The following is a 19,117-nucleotide window of genomic DNA, read 5'->3' on the forward strand; positions in this document are numbered from 1 at the left end:
CCCTCATGCTAAGGTGTCAGAGATGCTCATTCACTAGAACTCAGTTGCCTCATTGAATAGAATTAGACACTTATACGTAATGAAAGTTGGGAGCTGAATTTGGTTTACTTAGCTACTTTTGATAGGAGAACTCCTTGGGATTTCACAGCAGCCTGCCTGAGCTCCACTGCTTTGTGGAATTAAAGCTTCTGTAGCCCTATTTTGGACTGACTCTGTTCCAGCTTACATGGAAACTTAAAATAACCACCTAGTAATATTTAAATGTTAAGGGGGAAATACCTCTATTGAGAGAGGAAAATATACAATTAAAAATGACAGACTGCATAACAAAGGGTCCCGGCAAGAACATTCATTGTTACATAACTGCAGAACCTGACATTAAAACTGAACTGACTTGGTTGTAAGTAAACTCTCAGGTGATAGCCAAAGAGAGATCTCAAAATTAAAAAGTATAAAAGGTATTTTTTTTAAACAAATAGATTTAACGCGGTTTAAAAACACCGTTTAAACTTACTAATTTAATTTACACAGGTTGTGTTAAATTTAATTTTGAATAGCTTTTAGCATGACATTTATTATTAATTATTGTAGAAAGTTTAGAACAATTCCCCTGTCTAATCTCATACTTCATACAATTGTCAATGTGTATTATGTACACTTTGAGAATGTTACCAACCTAAATGTTAGGGACTGCTGCATCTTTTATAAGCAGGGTCCTATCTTAAGGAGTATACTCCAGTATCTGAACTTTCTTCTTTAAAAAAAAAAAAAAAAAAAAAATCATTCTCCAGGTCCCATGCTTGCAAAGAAAACTGCCAAAAATAAGCTCCATGCAACTAATATAGTGAAGTCTGCCTACATCTCTAAATGGCCTGAAACAGTAATTCTAAGACATGGTTTACTGCATCCATTGAGCAGATTTGCGTGTTAACTCATAGAATAATGCTGAGAACTTAAATGTTAGGGTACGTCTAGACTACAGGGTTTTGTCGACAGAAGTTTTGTCGACAGATACTGTCGACAAAGCTTCTGTCAACAAAGAGCGTCTACACTACATTCAGTTCTGTCGACAAAGCAAGGTGCTTTGTCGACATGGCAGTGTAGACGCAAGGACAGTTTACATGCAATAACACCTTCTGTCGACAGAGTTCTGTCGACAGAAGGCGTTATGCCTCGTAAAATGAGGTTTACCAGCATCGACAAAACTGCTGAGTTCTGTTGACGTTATGTCGACAGAACTCAGCGGTAGTGTAGACGCAAGTATAGTTTTGTCGACAAAAGTCCACTTTTGTCGACAAAACTCTGTAGTCTAGACACACCCTTAGTGTTGTTCACTACTGTATCATTGCTGATCATTTCCTCAGAAACCATCAGGCACAAGTTCATTCCACAATCCTATGACTGTGCACTAAAAGCCCCAACTGTTCCCTGTGCCTGTGGGCCAAAACAACCTGTTTCCCTTCCTGCCAATTCTTTGGTGCAGTTATGCATTTTTAATATAAAATCTTGCAGTGAATTGAACAATGTTGAGGCAGTACGTTATGGTCCAGAAGGGATACTTTCCTGATATGTCATTTTTATATTTAAATTAGTAAAAAGAAATTTAAATTTAAATTAGTAAAAAGAAAAAACCCTAAGGTGGCTGTAGAATTTCCTGTCTGCTTCCCTGGAGAGCTGTGAAAGTTGGGAGTCTTGTTATAAAACCAAATTTAGGTCAAGTTTGCTGTCGAGTATGTAGGGCCTTTTATCTTCGCTTAAGTGAAGTTAGACAAATTAGTGAACAAAAATAGGTCTATTAATTTCTTGCTCTTTAGAGTGGTTTACTTGGCCTTTGCTGTGGGCAGCCAGTAATTAGTATTATTTGCTGCAAATGTCTGATGCAACTATTAAGTAACTAGAATTCATGGTGAGACCTTGGCATAAAGAAGAGTAGAAGGAAAAATTCTTACCATCAAATCACATTGGCTGGCAAACAAGCTTAATCTCAGGCTATGTCTAGACTACAAAAAAAAGTCGGAAAAAGATACACACATTTGTGGTTCACATCTTTTTCCACTTTTCTTTCAAAAGAGGCTTTTCCTGCCAAATTTCAGAAAAACCTGCTCTTTTGAGCCATCCCTTCTTCCTCATACAATGAGATTTACAGGCATGGCAAAAACACATCTGATTTTCCAAAACAATTTTTGGAAAAGGGGATGCATTCCTTGGAGGCGGCATTGCTTTTCCAGGATACCTCTAGTATCCTGGAAAAGCGCTACAGTCTAGACATAGCCTCATTCTCTTTATGGTTTCTGTGGCTATGTCTGCAGGCTTTTTTCAGAAGAAGCTTTTCCGGAAGAGATCTCCCAAAAAAACTTCTTCCGAAAGAGAGCATCCACACTGCCAAAGCACATCGAAAAAGTGATCTGCTTTTTCAAAAGATAGCATCCATTCAGTGTGGATGCTATCTCACATTTAAGCTGTGATTGCTAAGGACAGAGTGGCCACCAGGGCACCTGTGCTTTTTCCTCTTTCCTCTTCTTTTGAAAAAACTTCCTCTTCCCCGTCCACACGCGCCTTTTTTCGACAGAGCTCTTTCTCCAAAAGACGGCTTCCTCATAGAAAGGAGTTTACCAACGTAGGAAAACCCCTAAGGTCTTTTTTTTCCCGAAAGAATGCAGTTGCAGCGTGGATGTAAGTGAAGTTTTAAAACTCTGTAGTGTAGACATAGTCTAAGATTAGCTAGCCTTTTACTGTCCATGTAAAGAATCACAAAATATCCCAAAATGCTGTTTTGTTTAGGTAAAGATGTTTGCATACAATGTGATCTCCAGTCATTTAACTTGAGTCATGCACATACTATTTTGTATCACTGTAGCTGCATCACTGGAGATATTTAAGAGCAGGTTAGACAGACTCCTGTCAGGGATGATCTAGATAATGCTTGATCCTGCCGTGAGGGCAGGGGACTGGACTCAATGACCTCTTGAAGTCCCTTCCACTTCTAGTGTCTTATGATTCTATGAAATTAAGTATGTTGGTGGCCTGAGCTGCTTCAAAATATTACTCCAGCATAAGAACGGCCGTACTGGGTCAGTCCAAAGGTCCATCTAGCCCAGCATCCTGTCTGCCAACAGTGGCCAACACCAGGTGCCCCAGAGAGGATGGACCGAAGACAATGATCAAGTGATTTGTCTCCTGCCATCCCTCTCCAGCCTCTGACAGACAGAGGCCAAGGACACCATTTTATCCCCTGGCTAATAGCCTTTTATGGACCTAACCTTCATGAATTTATCCAGCTTCTCTTTAAACTCTATTATAGTCCTAGCCTTCACAGCCTCCTCTGGCAAGGAGTTCCACAGGTTGACAACACGCTGTGTGAAGAAGAACTTCCTTTTATTAGTTTTAAACCTGCTACCCATTAATTTCATTTGGTGTCCTCTAGTTCTTCTATTATGGGAACTAATAAATAACTTTTCTTTATCAGCCCTCTCCACACCACTCATGATTTTATAGACCTCTATCATATTCCCCCCTCAGTCTCCTCTTTTCTAAACTGAAAAGTCCCAGTCGCTTTAACCTCTCCTCATATGGGACCCGTTCCAAACCCCTAATCATTTTAGTTGCCCTTTTCTGAACCCTTTCCAAGGCCAAAATATCTTTTTTGAGGTGAGGAGACCACATCTGTACACAGTATTCAAGATGTGGGCGTACCATAGTTTTATACAGGGGCAGTAAGATATTCTGGGTCTTATTTTCTATCCCTTTCCTAATAATTCCTAGCATCCTATTTGCCTTTTTGACTGCTGCTGCACTCTGTGTGGAAGTTTTCAGAGAACTGTCCACGATAAACAAGATCTCTTTCCTGATTTGTCGTAGCCAAATTAGCCCCCATCATACTGTACGTATAGTTGGGGTTATTTTTCCCGATGTACATTACTTTACACTTATCCACATTAAATTTCATTTGCCATTTTGTTGCCCAATCACTCAGTTTGGTGAGATCTTCTTGGAGTCCTCACAGTCTGCTTCTGTCTTGACTATCCTAAACAGTTTGGTATCATCTGCAAACTTTACTACCTCACTGCTTACCCCTTTCTCCAGATCATTTATGAATAAGTTGAAATTGTATTGCTTTGTGTATGGTTATTTGTCAAAAGAACAATATCCAAACATTTAGAAGACTAGACAGATATCTACTTTATTATATCAAAAGGTTGTTTGAATTTATACAAAAGTATAAATATTTCACTTGTCAAATCACTCAATTGCTACAAATTTAAGGTTTTATCAAAACTGCAGAGTACAGTAATGCCAGGAGGCTTCATGCAACAGTCTAGATAAATGTATAAATAATGCATTATCTACTTGTTTCAATCTAAGTGCTATATTTACCAGAAACATTTTGCACCTCTATACAGACACAAGTCTACAAAACCTGGTAATATACATTGTGTGCTGCAAGACTGACCTAATACGTTCTATTTTCCCACCCATGTAATATGGTCAGCTATGAAAATTCTCATTTGGACCAATGAAATGACCTTGTTGCAGAACTGGGGTTTTCGGATTACTGGCAGATACTGCCAGGGACAATGACAGAACAACTATAAAGAATGGGAAATATGACGGCAAAAATTTCTCCTTTTTGAATTGCTGCATTTTCCAGGAACTAGACAAGGCAGCTTCATTCTACATAGTTAATATCAGAAAATATTTTATAACCTGTTCAGATTAGATTGTGTGTGGCCTAGCTGAAGGGCCTAAAAACTTCACATCACACTTATGAAAAAGTGTCTTGTTTTCTCATTAAATACTGTGCACATCTCTGAAGCAAAAAGTTATTTACAATTCACGTTTTTTTCAGTGTGTTAAAGAGCCTTTAGACTCAAGGAAATCATATGCAAACACTTGGAAGGTAATAAAGTGATAGGGAATAGCCAGCATGGGTTTGTGAAGAACAAGTCATGCCAAACTAATCTGATAGCTTTCTTTGATAGGATAACGAGCCTTGTGGATAAGGGAGAAGCGGTGGATGTCATATACCTAGACTTTAGTAAGGCATTTGATACGGTCTTGCATGATATTCTTATTGATAAACTAGGCAAATATAACTTAGATAGGGCCACAATAAGGTGGGTGCATAATTGGCTGGATAACCGTAGTCAGAGAGTTGTTGTTAACGGTTCTAAATCCTGCTGGAAAGGGATAACAAGTGGAGTTCCTCAAGGGTCTGTTTTGGGACCCGTACTGTTTAATATCTTCATCAATGATGTAGATATTGGGATAGAGAGTACGCTTATTAAGTTTGCAGATGATACCAAAGTGGGTGGGGTTGCAACTTCTTTGGAGGATAGGGACATAATTCAAAATGACCTTAGCAAGTTAGAGAAATGGTCAGAGGTAAACAGGATGAGGTTTAATAAAGAGAAATGCAAAGTGCTCCACTTAGGAAGGAACAATCAGTTCCATACATACAAGATGGGAAGCGACTGTCTAGGAAGGAGCATGGCGGAAAGGGATCTAGGGGTCATAGTGGACCACAAGTTGAATATGAGTCAACAGTGTGATGCTGTTGCAAAAAAAGCAAATATGATTCTAGGTTGTATCAACCGGTGTGTTGTAACCAAAACTCGTGAAGTCATTTTGCCACTCTACTCTGCACTAGTTAGGCCTCAGCTGGAGTACTGTGTCCAGTTCTGGGCGCCACATTTCAAGAAAGATGTGGAGAAATTGGAAAGGGTACAGAGAAGAGCGACAAGAATGATTAAAGGTTTAGAGAACATGACTTATGAAGCCAGGCTTCATGAACTGGGCTTGTTTAGTTTGGAAAAAAGAAGATTAAGGGGGGACATGATAGCGGTTTTCAAATATCTAAAAGGGTGTCACAAGGAAGAAGGAGAAAATTTGTTCCTCTTGGTTTCTGAGGACAGGACAAGGAGTAATGGGCTTAAAGTGCAGCAAGGGAGGTTTAGATTGGACATTAGGAAAAAATTCCTAACTGTCAGGGTGGTCAAATATTGGAATAAATTGCCAAGGGTGGTGGTGGAATCTCCCTCTCTGGAGATATTTAAGAACAGGTTAGATAGACATCTGTCAGGGATGGTGTAGACGGAGCTTGGTCCTGCCTTGAGGGCGGGGGGCTGGACTCGATGACCTCTTGAGGTCCCTTCCAGTCCTATTATTCTATGATTCTATGATTCAATGTGAACTGATGCTTTCTACTTAGTGAGTATCATAAGTGTGTTGGTGGTATACAAATGTAAAGGAAGAAAAAGACCTTGGCCTGAAGAGTTTGCCGTCTAGATCATACACATCCGTTTACAGCATTCATCTTGATATGTCAAAGACTTTGCTAAATCTAAGTAGGATGTTCTTAGTGTGACTGACTGAAAAGAGGAAGGTCATTTGAGTTGCACATGCAGATTTGTGGTCTCCCCCATATGATGACAAAGATGTTTATCTTACCAGAGTTCTGCCCTTTTGCTGTTAAAAGTACACGCACAAAGTTACTTTACATGCAGCAGCCAATTTCCTAACATAATAGTCCTAAGAAGGTGGCTAAAGTGAATTCCAACCAATTTACTTTAATCTAATTGCGGCACCAAATATCTGCTTCATAAAAACAGCAATTTGGAGCCTCTCTTTGCTTATTGATAGATTAAGGCAATCGTAGTTGTAAAAATGACATGGATTTTTCTTTTAAAAGAGCAAGGAGGGCATGCAGAGTTGTGCATTATATAATTGCAATTGCCTGCTGTGATTTGTGCACAAAGGTGTCATAGTGCAAGGCTAAGGATCCAGGAACTGAGTCTGAACTTCTGTTCTGGTGTTAACTTGTTTTGTGGCCCAGAGCAAGTCACTTAACCACTCTGTTTCCTCATCCCAAAACATGTGGTATCTACCTCAGAATTACTTAAATAAGTATTTGTAAAGTGCTTAAAAGATTAAAAGTGCTACACAAGTTTAATTACAATTAGAGTGCATTCAGTGCAAAACAATGAGATGTGTGGATTAAATTGGACATGTCTACATTGTTGGGAAGATCGATGCTGTGATGGTCGATCTTCTAGCGTTTGGTTTAGTGGAGACATGCTAAATCGAACACTGGGGGCACCCACAGTTGAAGCTGGTACTCCTTTCTGTTGAGGATTAAGGAAGTTGATGGGGAAAATGTTTACATCTCCCATCAACCTCCCACAGTGAGGATGGTGCCCTAGCTCAGCTTAAGGCAAGTCAACTCCAGCTATGTTATTTACATAGAACTGTGTATCTTAAGCCAACCTTCCCCCATAGTGTAGACCTGTCCTTAGGCATATCAAGGATATAAAAAAAATCCACAGAAGAAAAAGATATAAGTGGAGCTACATTACTGATAAATGAATGGTATATTGATAGGAGGGGAAAAAAGGAATACTGATTGAAATTAAAAGGCAGTAGATTTAAAACTGATTTTAAAAAAATCTTTTACACAATCTGGCTTATGCACATGCTTAAGTTTATACACTGCAACTAATATTTGAAGTCAGACTATTTGCTGCATAACATGCATGTGCTTCAGTTTTTGCAAAATTGGGGTGTTTATAATTAGCCTGTATTATTGAAACAAATGATTTAGCATATTTTTACAAAGATTTAAAACATTTAGGGCCAAACCTTGGTTCAGTTGAAATTAATGACAAAACTCCCAGAACAGGTTGAACCTCTCTAGTCTGGTACCCTTAGAATCTAAATGGTGCCGAACCAGATAATTTTCTGAACCAGAGGAGGTCAATATTGTCTATCAACATTACCCACAGTTCTACTGCTTACTGGACTCTTAGAAGACATCTAGGGGTAAATTAGAGCTAAATAAAAGCACAGAACACTGAGCCAGGACTGGTGGCTGTAAACAGACTTTATGGGACCCTAGGAAACTTGGCCACACCCATGGTAAGTGGACATCTGGCTACTAAAATCATGCCAGACCACAGATGTTGCTGGCCAGAGAGTGCACAGCACAGACCGGTCACTAGGTAAGGCGGTATAAAGCGTAGTCTGTGTGGCTTTCTACTCTGCAGGCAGGGGGAAGGCTTTGTCTAATCTCTTTGTCTAATCTCCCTGCCCCCAGCCCATTCTCAGCTGCTATTGGCTGGAAACAACCAGCAAATAAGAGCTGAGAGATTGGCTGGCAGATGAGGGCAACGCAAGTCTCTTTCTCCTGGCGCTGAGACACATGGGCTGCGTCTAGACTGGCATGATTTTCCGGAAATGCTTTTAACGGAAAAGTTTTCCGTTAAAAGCATTTTCGGAAAAGAGCATCTAGATTGGCACGGACGCTTTTCCGTAAAAGCACTTTTTGCAGAAAAGCGTCCGTGCCAATCTAGATGCGCTTTTCCGCAAAAAAGCCCTGATGGCCATTTTTTGCGGAAAACAAATCTCAGCTGTCTACACTGGCCCTTTTGCGCAAAAGGACTTTTGCCTGAACGGGAGCAGCATAGTATTTCCACAAGAAGCAGTGATTTCTTACAGTAGGAAGTCAGTGCTTTTGCGGAAATTCAAGCGGCCAGTGTAGACAGCTGGCAAGTTTTTCCGGAAAAGCAGCTTATTTTCCGAAAAAACTAGCCAGTCTAGACACAGCCCTCGAGGGTGCAGCCTAGAGTTTGAAGTGGTCTGGGGTTGCAGCAGGCAGGGAGTCCAGCCTTTCTTGGGGACGCTGCAGTGCTGCTGGCCAGGAGACACTTAGGTAAGCACGTCCCAGCTACAGCTTCCCTCTGGAACCCCTGCCCCTCCCCCAGGTCACCAACCAAATCCACTGTACCCCCTCTTACACCCCTCCCTCAGGCCAGAATCCTCTCCTGCATCCAAACACCTACACAGACTCTGCATCCCATTCTCCTGACCCAACTCACCCCCCTCCTTCACTCCAAACTCCTCACACCATCTCCTGCACCCTAGTCCCTCACCCTGTGCACCCTTCTGTACCCAACCTCCATCCTCTCCACAGAAAAGTTCGGCCCTTGACCACTTTCCAAAAATTTGGAATGGTCCCCCTCCCACCAAAAATTGCCCACTCCTGAGCTAGGGTCAGGAACAGATACCTCTTCTCACTTTTGTCACTGCCATATACAAGACGGGGGATGGATATACTGTGTTCTGGCACAACAATTTCTATGTAAAATTAATAACTTAACTTATGAGTGAGATTATGTCCGTATCCATCCAATGACTGTAGGAATACAATTAGAGATTAGAGTGTACACTGAAGGCGATGAGCAAAAGTCATCACAATATTGCAGCTGGTTGATGTGTATGAAACAAGCTGGCCTCAGCGGTGTTTCAACAAGCTGAGTGTCCATATCAAGAATCCAAAACAATGGAGCTGGATGGTTGGCGTACCTAAGAACACATTGTCTTCTGCTTAAAAATTCACACAGCTTAATCTGGGACAATGCTGGTTGTGTACCCTATGTATCTTGTGAACTTTGTAACCGATACTTGTAATTTTTCATAACCCAAGCTTAACCCCAGATGTACACTGCTTTCTTTTAAACCTGTGTAACATGAATTTGATTTCAAGTATTTGCTCATTTTAAACTGTCCTATAGGCTCTACAGTAACACAAAAATCCTTTGAGATGCACACTGTGGGCCAGATCCTCAGATGGTGCAAACTGGCATAGCTCCATTAGCGTCAATAGAACTACAGTGATTTATACAAGCTGATAATTAAGAAAACTCTCACTGTCACACAAATTAAGATGACAAAGCTGCACCATATCACTTCAAATCCATTTCAGACCTGAGAGAGAACAAAATATGGCTCTGACATTTTTTTCTTAATTCTGAAAGAGACATTTGCAAATCCTAGAGCAGTGTTTCTCAACCAATGGTACGAGTACCCTTACGGATACTCAAGAGAAGTCTGGGGGGTATGTCAACACAACTGAAATTTAGAGAAAACTGAATGTTTGTTTTAAGATTTACAGCGCTTTATTATTTTTGTACATTTTACACCCCAAAATTTCATCGCCCGGCCAGCTACAATTAAGTTGCTTAAACAAATGTGTTACAATGGTAGAAAAAAATGTGTGACTGAAAAGTGTAGGTAGTGGGGTACTTACAATTTTTTTTAAAGGGGTACTTTATAAAAAAAAGGTTGAGAAACACTATCCTAAATCATAGCCTATAAAAAGTCATTCTAAATTCTGATTCATAAATGGATAATTTAAATTGTTTTTGCTATACTTTAAAACTGATAGACTTTCTACACTTACCCTTTTTGCATAGTTAAATATAAGGATTATACTAATTCTAGCATCAAATAGGAAGACTGGAAATGCTAGCAGTTATATGGTCATTGTTGAAGATTTACTGTCCAGTTTTCATCTACAACTGTCAGACTCTCTCCCCAGTTTGTGCCACTACACATCAGAAACCCCGAGTAGGTGAATTCTTTGTTCATCTCTCATTACTTTCTTCACTGGATACTTCTTCATATTCACGTGATGCCAAGTCCTCTTCGTGCCAGCTGGTGCACATAAGCCAGCTGGAACAGAGAGATAAGCCACAAAGACATTTTTAGCTAAGATAGTAATGTATAGTATATGCTGAATCAGCACCAACAATATACCCAATGACTTTCTGCACAGAAAGGTCCAGGTGGCTTAATAAATAAAGCAATGATAATACTTGCTCTGTGTAACATGAGTTAGACAATCTCATTTCAATTCTCTGTGAAAAGCACTAAGTCACCATGCCTGATTTAGCACAAATTGGAACAAGCTGCAGTTTCTACTCTGCGATAATACCATTGCATGACATCCTCAAAAAGGATGTTTTCTCAGCATTAGAGTGAGTTTATTCTCAGGGCAGTGTACCATAGATGATAAGGCACTAATCTGGAGTGGAGAGGGATGTGATGATCTTCAGAACTAACTGTCATACTATTCTATAGTCCTTGAATCCAAGATGGATTAATTTACTGGTATGTGCCTATGACCATTTGTTCAGAAACGTTGTTCTGAAAGGAACTGTCCTTGTTATACCTGAAATTATAGATTGTGTTATAGCTCTCTGTATCTGAGGTACTCATTTGGCCTCCATTATCACAGTATCTAAGAACCTCAGTGTCTTTATTTTACTATTTTATTCTAAAATACTCTCCACTTCCATGACGAGACCCATTCTCTTCCAGCCCCATTAAACCTATTAGGTCAGCATCAATGATACATTACTCCAGTTTAAAGACAGGGCAATTCAATTTAATTAGAGTGGCATAAAACTGGAGTGATGTAGTAATGAATCAGGTCCAAGGTTTGGAAAGGTTGAAAGGCACTCAAATCTGCAGTGTTCTTAATGTCTCACTGTTCTGATCTGCAAGTCCAGAACAAAAGGCATTTGAGGTAAAGTCTAGGTTTGAGGTTAAAAGGTTAATACTGTACTATCCCTGTTAGTAAATATTTAACTTTCTGTGAACTGGGAGAGTGGCTTTGTCAATTCCATTCATTTTCATTGATGTTTCAAATGTTTCAGATGCGTTGTTTATATTAGAGAGAATATCAAGTATCTTCATACAGGAAGATCTGGATGATCTTGTAAATTGGAGTGATAGCAATAGGATGAAATTTAATAGTGAGAAGTGTAAGGTTATGCATTTAGGGATTAATAACAAGAATTTTAGTTATAAGCTGGGGACACATCAGTTGGAAGTAACGGAGGAGGAGAAGGACCTCGGAGTCCTGGTTGATTATAAAATGACTATGAGCCGCCATTGTGACATGGCCGTGAAAAAGGCTAATACGATCTTGGGATGTATTAGGCGAGGTATTTCCAGTAGGGATAAGAAGGTGTTAGTGCCATTATACAAGGCATTGGTGAGACCCCATTTGGAATACTGTGTGCAGTTCTGGTCTCCCATGTTTAAGAAGGATGAATTCAAACTGGAACAGGTACAAAGAAGGGCCACTAGGATGATCCGAGGAATGGAAAACCTGTCTTATGAAAGGAGACTCAAGGAGCTTGGCTTGTTTACCTTAACCAAAAGAAGGCTGAGGGGGGACATGATTGCACTTTTTAAATATATTAGAGGGATAAATACCAGGGAGGGAGAGGAATTATTGAAGCTTAATACCAATGTGGACACAAGAACAAATGGATATAAGCTGGCTAGTAGGAAGTTTAGACTTGAGATTAGACGAAGGTTTCTAACCATTAGAGGAGTGAGGTTCTGGAACGGCCTTCCAAAGGAAGTAGTGGGGGCAAAAGATCTATCTGGTTTCAAGATTAAACTAGATGGGTTTATGAAGGGGATGGTTTGATGAGATAACAGGATCTTGGTAACTAATTGTCCATTCATTATCAGTGGGAATAGGTCAATGGAGGGATGATAGGAGTTACTATAGAGAACTTTCTGGATGTCTGGCTGATGAGTCTTGCCCACATGCTCAGGGTTTAGCTGATCGCCATATTTGGGGTCGGGAAGGAATTTTCCTCCAGGGTAGATTGGCAGAGGCCCTGGAGGTTTTTCGCCTTCCTCTGTAGCATGGGGTACAGATCACAGCTAGAGGATTCTCTGCATCTTGGGGTCTTCAAAGTATTTGAAGGCTTCAATATCTGAGATATAAGTGAGAGGATTATTCTGGGAGGAGTAGGTAAGATTCTGTGGCCTGCACTGTGCAGGGGGTCAGATTAGATGATCATAATGGTCCCTTCTGACCTTAAAATCTATGAGTCTAAGTGAATTTAGATATTCTGAACACCCAAGGAATTTGTCCTGAATGTTACTGAAATATAGCTGGTTGAGTGTGGGCAAATATTATATAACTGTCCTTTAACCCCAACTTTTCTTATATGCATGGAGATTTACCCACATAGGGCTTCATCCCACACTATTCATTTTTAATGCTGCAGGATCAAGGCCAAAGGACCTGGATGAAAATGCTCCCATTATTTTCAATGGGATAACTCTCATTAGCAAGACTATACTATACAATTGGGCTCCCTGCATTCATACAGCTTGATAACCCTCATTTTATCCCCAATTTTGCCCTCACATGCACCAGACTCACTCACACGCATCCAGGGATAGAATTTAATCCAACATTAGGAAACTCAGGTTGGACTTAAATATGGAGCCAAGTCAGCTAACAAGTGAGAGGCAACATATATCCAATAAGCCACTCAACTTCACTTCATACATAAATATATTTCTACTGCAGTAAAAAATCCGTATTATATATACTTACCACAGGACAGCCAGTGGAATTATACAAAGACCAGCTGAGAAGAGGAAACTGAAGCCTGGAAACCAAGCTACAGTGGCTGCATAGAGACTATTAAAGACTGCATATGAACAGGCACCAGTCATAACTTCTAAGCAGGCAATGCAAGCAAACACAGCACCTGTTAACATAAAAATATCTGGATAACAATACAGTGTTCTCCAAGTATTGAAACAAAAGTCATTCACTTTGATCAGAGAAAAGGATTAATAAAAAAACAAAAGATCCACGACACTTGCAGTTCCACATCCTACAATTACTATACAGCATCACAGTTAGAATGATTTACAGGGCACTATCTTCAAAATTGTTACGTGACCAAAGCAGGTTGTCAATGGAGATTATCTTTACTACCACTCTTCCCCTGTAACTCCTTTCTGTTCTTTCATATCAAGTCCAAACAACTGATTTTCACTTGCAGAGTTCTGTGCAACTCCACCTGCTACCTTATCTACTTTTTTCTTTATATCTATCTTTTCCCAATTTTGTTGTTTTTTCATGCGAACCCTTTATATGTTGAACAGCTTCCAGCAAATGTTCAACAAGGGTCTGTTCAAAGCAGATGCCTCTATCCTCCTTCTGCCTTTCCAAAAATAAAATTAAAAAAAAATCCCACACTACCTCAGTCTATACTTTTTGTATTATATTACCTCCACAACATCCCTTTAGATTGTATACTCTTTAGGAAAGGAAGTCTTCTTTCGGCATGCTTGCCCATGGCACAGCATTATGAATGCACCAATATAGCTAAAATAACCATAATAATTAAGCTAAAGAGGTCACAAATTCATAAATTCCTAGTTCAGAAAGCCAGAAGGGACCACTGTGGTTAACTAGTTCGATGCCCTGTATAACACAGAATTTCCCCCCGAATAATTCCTAGAACAGATCTTTTAGCAAAAACATCTAGTCTTGATTTAAAAATTGCCAGTGATGGAGAATCCACCATGACCCTTGGCAAGTTATTCCAATGGTTAAAAGGTTTTCCACTGTTAAAAAGGTAGGCTTAATTTCCAGACTGAATCATCTAACTTCAACTTCCAGCCATTGGATTTTGTTATACCTTTTTCAGTCAATAATAGACTGAAGAGTCTATTATTAAATATTTGTTCCCCATGTAGATACAACTAGACTGCAATCAAGTCAACCCTTAATCATCTCTTTGTTAAGCTAAATAGAATGAGCTTTTTGAGCCAATCACTACAAGGCATATTGTCTCCTGCATCAAGCCATTCAAGTACAGGCAATCCCTGAAAGAAAGTTCCTCATTTGTTGTTTCTTGCCAATTAGAATGATTAGAAAGAGTACAAATAAAAACACCTTTGTTTTGCTAAATATATTATAAATATTTAATAGCTCAAGAGAACTCTTGTGCTATAAATGAACTGGCACTTTCAAGCTCATCTTTGTCTCTTGGTAGGGAGATTATTTACAGGGATAGCTGAGAGATGTTGGACTTGTGTTTTGGAGTTCGGAACTGAATATTGCTTCTGTTTGCATTTCTTACTTATTCTACACTTCCAACTGCATTTCTGATTGATTTTGTGCCCTTGTTTTTGGTGGAGTTTCTGCTTCTGACTTGGTGTTACTCTGTGCTATGCTGTTTTATCTTGGATCCAATCTTTTAATAAATGCAAAATCACAGATTATGGTGCACACATATTTCAAACAATAAGCCATTCCTTACCATCTTTAAACTAAACATCAATGAAAACCTTGCAGAATAGCAAGCTTGGTTTTTGTACCTCTCTATACAAAGTGGCTACGTCTAAGAACAGCTCTTGTGCAAGGGGGGGTTGTGGAAAAGGAGCCATCTACTCAGCTCCTCTTTGTGCAAAAGCCTCTTGCGCAAAAATAACCCCTAATTAATTATTCAAATGAAGCATGGCAATATGCTAATCTGCACTTCATTTGCATAGGCTTTTGTGCAAGAAGGAAGCAATATAGCTGTAGCCAGTGGTTTCCATTTGAAATCTAAACATACATAATTTCATATAGGTAAGAATTAGTGTCTTGTCATTTGGGAAACTTACTACTTACCGTAAGGTAGTGGTGAACAACTCTCTATCAGTGTTCTTGATTCTTTTCAGTCTTTCAAGTGTTTTGAACTTTGACCATTCATTTTTTACCAATCTAAATATAACTTGTAAAGGCTAACTAAAGACAAGATGTATTTTTTTTTCTGAATGTGAAAACTTGCACTTGTCAAATGCTATAACAAAACTGTATAACAGATCTTCACTTTTAACCTCACTTCAAGTTTCCAGGGGGTCACTGTTTTTGAACTCAAGTGCCAACCAATATTTTTCCATAGAGAAATTCTGACCAGGTGTTAACATCTAATCTTGCTTATGTTAACTTTTAAACAAAACAAAAGCTACTAGAATTCTATTAAAATAAAGTATTGTGATAATAGATAGAATCTGAAATTAAAATATTACTTTAAAAAGCTAGTACAAGCAAAGAAATGTAACCTCTGCACACATATATGTTATAAACATTTTATAAGTTAGAGCCCATTTGTTCTAAATAGGCCTATTTGCCTAATGACTTCATTTATTTAACAAATTCAACTCACCTTGTTCACTAGCCAGAACCACTTTCGACAACATAGACCGTAGAACTGGAATGGGCATAAAACATAGGAGAGAGGGCACCCTCACTGCAAAACAATATAATTATCATGAATCACTCAAATAATAGCATTTTTAGAATTTAAAGGTGAACTACAATGTTTTTTAAATGTTCTAATAGCATTTTTATGTGTCAAATGTCCCAAATAGTAAAAGTGATAGATGATTCAAACTATAATTACTATTATACTGAAGCTTCAAGGGGTAGCTGAGTTAGTCTGTACAGGATAAACTTAAAAAACAACAAATGGTCTGGTAGCACTTTATAGACTAACAAAACTTGTAGATGGTATCATGAGCTTTTATGGGCACAGCCCACTTCTTCAGATGCCCACGAAAGCTCATGATACCATCTACATGTTTTGCTAGTTTATACTGTACTATTATACTATAACACAATTATCTTAAATGATCTTAGCAGAGAAACATTCATAAACCCAGTGTATATACATGATATTAAAAGCAAAAAAGCCATAAAGCAGTATTTTCATTCGTCACATTTTTCATTTTTGAATTCACATTTAAAATCTAATACAAATTTGATAGAACATTACTTTTTTTGTTGTTTTTAAAATATCTTTAGCTTCTTTTAAAGGATAAGATGGCTTAATTATATAGTATACTAGCCAATTAGCCCGTCATAAGACGGGATTTTCTCCTGAGCTCGCTCTCTCTCCTCCTACTGCCTCCCCCTCTCTCTCTCAGGTTTCCTCCGCCTCCTTCCTCATTCTCCGTCTCGTTCTTTCTCTTCTCCCCTTTTCTCTTCTCCTCCTCCTCCTGCCTCTCTCTCCCCTCCATCTCTCCCTGCTCCCCTTCCCCTTCCCCCTGGGCTGCCGGGAGGGAGGGATGTGGGACAGTGACGTACACGGCCAGGGGGCGGGGCCGTGTACGTCACCGCCCCACCCCCCCCTTCCCCTCCTCCCGCCATGGGGGAGCCCAAACGGCCCCTTGTGCTGCTGGCTTCCCCGGCAGCCCAGCTGAGATGCACAGCACACAGCTGAGCACTGCAGCAGAAGGGGAAGGGGGGGAGCGGTGATGTACACCACCCCGCCCCCTGGCCATGTACATCACCGCCTCCCCCCTTCCCCTCCCTCCGTGGTGGCTCTGCTGAGTGTTGCGCGCTCAGCTGGGCCGCCACAGGGGAGGAGGGGCGGGGCCGTGATATACACGGCCCAGCCCCCTGGCCATGTACATCACCGCCCCTTCTTCTCCTCCCCCACAGCGGCCCGGCTGAGGAGCGCAGCACTCAGCGCCATGGCAGGAGGAGAAGGGGGGGCGGTGATGTACACGGTCACACCCCCTGGCTGTGTACGTCGGCGCCCCGGCCCCCTTCTCCTCCTGCCGGGGCCCAGTTGAGCGGCGCAGCACAAGCGCCGCTCAGCTAGGCCCCAGCGGGGAGAGCGCGGACCACAAACGGCCACTTGCCTCTACTTGTTCCCTCGCTGGGGCCCAGTTGAGCGGCGCTCGCGCTGTGCCGCTCAGCTGGGTCCCGGCGGGAAGGGAAGGGGAGCAGGGCGCTGACATACACAGTCAGGGAGCATGGCTGTGTACGTCTGGGTTACAGACTCACAGACACTGGGCTACTATATATATGATAACAATTTTCACATATTTCATGAATCAAAAGGACCTGCTTTTGAACTCACCTAAAAACATGAGCAGTGTAGTTTTGGCAAAAGCAGCCATGACTATTCCTCCAATGTAAGAAAACATCCCAATGAAGACAATATAGATGTCCCTGAGACAATGTGAAAACAAATAAACTCCTAAAAAACTGGTCAGAGAAATAGAAGTGAATGTAGCCGCTCCATATCCTATATAGATTTCATTCCAGCAGAGTGGTTCATCCAATTCATACAACGTAAAAAGAGAACTCCCACCAATCCAGGTAAAAAAATACATCATGAAGGTAAAAAGCAAGACAATGATTAAAGTTCGTTTTTTACAAGTGGAAGCTTTAAAAAGCATGTACACTCCAGAAAATGTTTCTTTAAGACCTTCTATACAAGATACTGATGTGTTTTGCTGGAATTCTGATACACGTACTGTTTCCTCTAGCCAAAATATAATATAGAAAATATTAATAAGGTGAAGCAGAGAAGCAACCCCAAATGTCCATGGAAAGCCTAATCCCCTTATGAAGTAGCCAGAAGTCAGTCCTGCTAATCCAGAAGAAAGTCCAAAAATCAAATCAACCGCAGCTATGCGTATAGTTTTCTGCTTCTCTTCCTTACATAGGTCAGCTATAAAGGCAAAGCCTCCTCCAATGAAAGTTGCAAGGCTTCCAAACAGTGAACCAAAAAATGAAATTGCAAAAAAAATAGAGTGGGACAGGGAGAAATATGATAATGCACTGAGGAGAATGTTGGATATAAGACCTCCCACTGAAGGCAGAACTAAAGATTTTTTGCGTCCATGGCGATCCCCATCAGCTACAAGGATAATGGCAACCAAAATGCTGGGAACTGTGCTAGTTAAGTCCATCTCCATGAGAAAAAGAGAGGTCTTTTCTTGGACTTCCTGCAAATGGAAAAAAAATGAAGTAGTTATGTGCCCAAAAAATTCTACTGGTTAACCTTTGTGCTCCCTTTCCCTTCCCTCAATATTTGTCACACCTCTTGTTGTATTTTGACTTAGGGCACCATCCTGAACACTATCATTTAGGCAACTAGTCCTTACATGATGAGTAGTCCCAATGTAGTCAACAAGCCTACTTTTGTGCGTATGCATTTGCAAATTCAGGCCTCTATTCTGTGATACCTTCAGCAAATGGACATTGGATCTGCTTCCACTCTTAGTGAAGTTGTGATAAAATTACTACTTCTTTATGGCCAGATGCTGATTCCATTACTCAAAAGAAGTAGCATCTTACTCCACAAATAATTCTATTGAAATATGAAATTTAGTGCAGAGAAGCAGGATCAGAATCTGGCTCTGAACTGTTATTTTATTTATCTATGCTACCTCAATAAATAATGATGCATATAAAAGAGAGACAGTAGGTCTTCAGAATTACAAACACCTCAGGAATGGAGATTGTTCGTGACTCTGAACTATTCATAACTTGGAAAAATGTTATGGTTGTTTTTTTAGAATTTTACAACTGAACATTGATTTAATACAGCTTTGGAAATGTATTATGCAGAAGAAAAATGTGTCTTTTAACTGTCTGAATCTAAATTAAATAAGCACAGAAACCATTTCCCTACCTTGTCAATTTTTAAAAAAATTCTCTTTATATTTT

At 40.1% G+C, this 19,117-nt stretch overlaps 1 protein-coding gene across 1 annotated transcript in view; it reads right to left on the minus strand.

Moving 5' to 3' along the window:
- Positions 1–442: 442 nt before the first annotated feature.
- Positions 443–19,117, minus strand: part of SLC46A3 (solute carrier family 46 member 3) — a 32,880-nt gene continuing 14,205 nt past the window's right edge. Inside the window, exons 3-6 of the mRNA XM_075919212.2 lie at positions 17,520–18,393; positions 15,819–15,902; positions 13,205–13,361; positions 443–10,506 (exon numbers count right to left, since the gene is read on the minus strand). Coding sequence (XP_075775327.1) covers positions 10,419–10,506; positions 13,205–13,361; positions 15,819–15,902; positions 17,520–18,393 — 1,203 coding nt within the window. The 3' untranslated portion in view covers positions 443–10,418. The remainder of the gene's footprint in view (positions 10,507–13,204; positions 13,362–15,818; positions 15,903–17,519; positions 18,394–19,117) is intronic.

The sequence above is a fragment of the Pelodiscus sinensis genome, chromosome 1, assembly GCF_052426305.1.
Source record: "Pelodiscus sinensis isolate ZL-2025 chromosome 1, ASM5242630v1, whole genome shotgun sequence".
NCBI lineage: Eukaryota > Metazoa > Chordata > Testudines > Trionychidae > Pelodiscus > Pelodiscus sinensis.